General features: G+C 26.7%; 1 protein-coding gene across 1 annotated transcript in view; it reads left to right on the forward strand.

Annotated features, from left to right (window-relative positions):
- The window catches only part of LOC105847521 (uncharacterized), a 6,893-nt gene extending 4,067 nt beyond the window's left edge, over positions 1-2,826 (forward strand). The window contains exons 4-5 of the mRNA XM_065800874.1: positions 1,739-1,837; positions 2,011-2,826. Coding sequence (XP_065656946.1) covers positions 1,739-1,837; positions 2,011-2,096 — 185 coding nt within the window. The 3' untranslated portion in view covers positions 2,097-2,826. The remainder of the gene's footprint in view (positions 1-1,738; positions 1,838-2,010) is intronic.
- The last annotated feature ends 1,892 nt before the right edge of the window (positions 2,827-4,718 follow it).

A 4,718-nucleotide genomic window follows, 5' to 3' on the forward strand; every position in this document is an offset into this window, starting at 1 on the left:
GTTTTATTTAGTGAAGAGAACTTGATTTATTTAAAAAATTTTTACGGAAAAAGACACATACTGGAAACTTTAAGTCCAAAAGGATGAGAAAGTTTTTCTTAGCTTTTGTGTTTTTTAAATTACAGGTTATTTATATTTTCTTTAATGTATCTTTCAAACTCGATTACCTCCAACTTTTATTTAGAATTTTTTAGTTCTTCTTGAACTCACTTATCTTGGCCCGGGGCGTTGGGTTATAATTCTTTTTATTAGAAAAACATTTTCTGCGGATCTTGGTTTACGGCTTTCATATAGAGGCCACAAAAAAAAAAAAAAACTAAACAACCACAATTCAACAAATTAATAAAACTAGACAACCACAATATTTATATAAAAAAAAAATAAAACAACCACAAAATTTTCGTTGACAAGTGTTATACTAAAAATTATAACAAGTATGTAAAAAAGTTAGATATCAAATAGAAAAATTAACAATCAAATAGAATATTAACGATACTAAAAACAATTCGCGTAATATCTCCTAAGAATGGTCATGAAGCTTTAAACAAACTTTACATTTTAGGTTAAACAAATCACATTTTAGATTCATTTATAAAAATAGTATGACTATTTTTATTCTTTACCTATTTTACCTAATTTATGTTCTTAAGCAAATAAAAATAAATAAAAAATAACGCACGACGTTGTATTTAAAATGAGATTATCATTTTCGACAAATTTCCAATATCGTCTCATAAGTTCGGACGTTTTAAGAAATACGTTTTTGTTAAAGAAACAATTCTAACTATTTTAAAGCTGTAAACAGTTTGTTAAAGCAATTAGCAGTTAGAGCACGTGACATTGGCGCTAAATTCTAAAATTCTTTTAAACTCGTTTAAATAATGAGGCTCTATCGCACCCGTAATTACCATTATAATCGCTAGCTATTTTAGTTTTTTTGTTTAAAAGTTATTTATAAAATCTTAAAAAAAGCATATGACTGACGCTATTTTAAGACGACTAAATGCACACTCATTAAAAACACCCTACATTAATACACCGAATTAAATTCACCACATCGTCAGCAGAGAAAATCAAGTTTTAAAATTTAATTTCTAAAAACTTCCTGCCAGAATGTCCGACTAATTTTTTAAATATTTTTAAAAGTTGTATCATTCTCGAGGCTAGATTTATCGAACATATACTCTATTGATTGTAGAATACTTATTGATAATAAACAGAAAAAATACACAATGTTGACATACGGCTCGGTTCTCGGCTGACGATATATATATATATATATATATATATATATATATATATATATATATATATATATATATATATATATATATATATATATATATATATATATATACATATATATTGATTTGAGTGTAGACATCGTGTATAAGAGTGTATGTTATATTAATAAGAAAACATCAAACAATACGAATTCTCTTAATACAAATAATAATTTATTTTGAGAAAGTTTCACTGGGTTATGGACACCAGCATCATCAGCTCGTAAAATATTACAAAATTTTTATATAAAAATATATAAATATATATATATATATATATATATATATATATATATATATATATATATATATATATATATATAAATATATATATGTTTGTGTGTGTGTGTGTGTGTGTGTGTGTGTGTGTGTGTGTGTGTGTGTGTGTGTGTGTGTGTGTAATAGTATATCATAAAAATGCAGAGTATTTATAACCTTATAACGGCATTGTTTAGATATTGAATACCTCGTCACCAGTTTTATAGAGAATATTTTTAATACACCGGTAAAAAAAGAAGTTGAAAATGAAAGGGTTTCAACTTTAAACGATAAAAGTAAGTCTAAGTTAGTTATAAAGATATAAATGTGTTTCTGTCATTATTATTTTTATTATATTTATTTTTCTGTATTTGTTATCACATGTGCTATGCTTTTTGTTTTTAAAAAAGAAAAAACGTATTTTTTTTTACTGGGTTTTGTACTCTTGGTCGTTCATTTATTTATACAGTTGGAAACTATTGCTGCAGTCCAGTTTGCGATAAATTTATGTCAAGACTAGGCAACCCAATTAGTGATCTTATCAGATGCACGTGATATAAATTGTATGGCTTTATAAAACTTATTTCAAAGAATAGTATTGTGCAAGACAAGCTTTAGAAGTATTCGATTTTTTTTGTACGAAATATAATATCAATTAGATATAAATCAAAAACAAAATATTGGTTAAACTTTGCATTGGTTTTCATGGTAGAAAATATTACTTAGTTAGCGGTATGATGTTTGAAAGGCTTATTAAACCAAAAAAGTTTTGAAGATTTTTTTTAATTCCGCTCTTTCTTCCATTTTTATGAGATTTTTTCTTTAATTCTTATTTAACGAAGAAATGTTTTTAGTTTATTTTTTATTTTTATTTTGTTTTTAGTTTATTTTCTGGATAAAAACTTAAAAAATTAAAATCTTTAATATTTGAAGAAGTTTGTCAAAATGAAGTTTGTGAAAATGTACAACAGTTTGTGAAAATGTATAACAGTTTTTTTTAACAATGTTATCAACGTATTTTTGTTGTTTGATAAATAACATTATTTCTTTCAACTTTTATTCAAGTATTATTAATAATTGTAGAGTAAATTAAAAGATATACATTATTGAGAACTCATACAGAGTCAATGATACATTGCTTACTGTTTTTCAAAAAACGATTTTTACAAAGAATTGGTTTAGGAGTTATAGATTTATTTGTTGCCTATACAACTTTGGTAACAATTGGTTACCTCTACAACTTTGGTAACAATTGGCTACCTCTATAACTTTGGTGACCACTGGCTGAGCTGAATCAAAGTTTATCAATAAATTTTATTTTTAATGAACTTTACATAATTGTTGTCAAGAATATTATTTATGGCTCTTACAATTTCTGTAGTTTTTTTTGTTGTAATTAGTTAAAATGGCTAAAACATTTTTAAGCAAATTTTTTTATTACATTTTAAATAGTAAAGGTTTGGGAACCCCGGATCCCGCGGTTTTTAGAAACCCAAAACCTCGGGATTAAACGTTTAAGTCAAATTCCGGATTTGATTTAGTCTATAATGAAAAGTCTATAACGAAAAATAGCTTACAACTTCCAATAGAGCTTTGTAAATTCCTTGTATTTATTTTTTCGTTTGATTGCAATCAAATTCAAACATTACAAATTTGAAATACTTGCAAGATGTTGATGCTTAATTGGATCTGTTCTCGTTTCTAACAATTTTTATCTCGACATTATTTGTTTGCGACTATTTTATAGAACTCGTTTTAATTAAATTAAAACTGCGGATTAATTAAATAGTAAAATTTTTTTAATTATAATAGCTTCTTACATGTAATATGACGAAAAAAAATTTTTTTTGCTGCTTGGAAATTTTTCTTATGAGAAAAAAGGCAGACAGCTTTTTATTTTTGACAGCTGAAAACTGACAGCAAGAAGTTTTTAAAAGTTAGAGCTAGCTAAACAAAAGGTCTCCACCTGCACTTACCTTCCGCCCATTAATTAAAAAAACCTCACACCAACAACAAAATAAATAAAACGTTAACCAATTATTTTCCAATATTGAAGAAAGAATCACTTACTGCTACATTTGAACGTTTTATGTCGTTCTATTGATATACGTGCAGGACTTATGGCTTAAGGATTCAAAAGTTTAGCCACAGTAATTAACACTGTGAGTAAAATGGTTGTAGATTACAGCAAAAAGTTAAGTAATTTTTTAATTACTAAAATAGCTGGAAACAAAAAAGCTGAGTTCGATGTAGAAGCAAGCTTATCTTTATCTTTTGATGAATGGACACCACTACGTAAACATCGCTATTTGAAAATTAATTTGATTGCAAACTCGTATCTTGGATTCTGGAATTTACGCTTAAATTGTATAACAAGATCAATGTCTACAGATATGTGTGTTGAGCTGTTAGAACAAAAGCTTGTACAACATGGACTTGATTTGCGAAAAATTATTGTTGGTATTATGAGTGACGGAGCAAGTATGAAAAAAGTTTGGAGGTTATTGCCTATAAACCAACAGTTATGTTTTAGCTATGGTGTACAACTTGCAGTTAAAAAAGTACAGCATCAAAACATGATATAGAAAGAGAAATAGATCAGAAATTCAACGGAGACGAAAAGTTGATTTCAGAAAGTAATTCTTGCAAGGATGATAATTTTTCTAACAACGATGAACTAGTGCTATTCATATATCGATGCTAGTCATAATAAGCATCAAAGAAACCAATGTGATGTTACTGATCAACAACAAAAAAGATATCTAGCAGAAGTCCGAGTCTGAATGAGTTGAGCTTCAGATTCCGACTGTTTGAAAATCTAGGAACACATAAATTAGTAATCTTTATATAAAATTATTATTAATTTTAAAATTTTTATAAAATTTTCCTTATTTTGAGACCCATCATAATATGCTTTTAAAGAACTTTTTTTTTTAAATATTATGGACCCGTCTGATGTTTAAAGGTCTTGAGCAACCCCTAAAAATTCTTTTTATCTTCAAGTTTTTTTAATTTGGACTTTTATTACATAATTTTGGAATTTATTACATAGAACACATTTAGGGGTATCATCAGATATTTTCAAAAAATGTTGTTTTATGACACACTCTACTATATACACTGTCACCGGCAAATAATAAATTTTTTTTATCAAGTTCTGTTAGGATAATGCTTGCG

The sequence above is a fragment of the Hydra vulgaris genome, chromosome 07, assembly GCF_038396675.1.
Source record: "Hydra vulgaris chromosome 07, alternate assembly HydraT2T_AEP".
In the NCBI taxonomy this organism is placed as follows: domain Eukaryota; kingdom Metazoa; phylum Cnidaria; class Hydrozoa; order Anthoathecata; family Hydridae; genus Hydra; species Hydra vulgaris.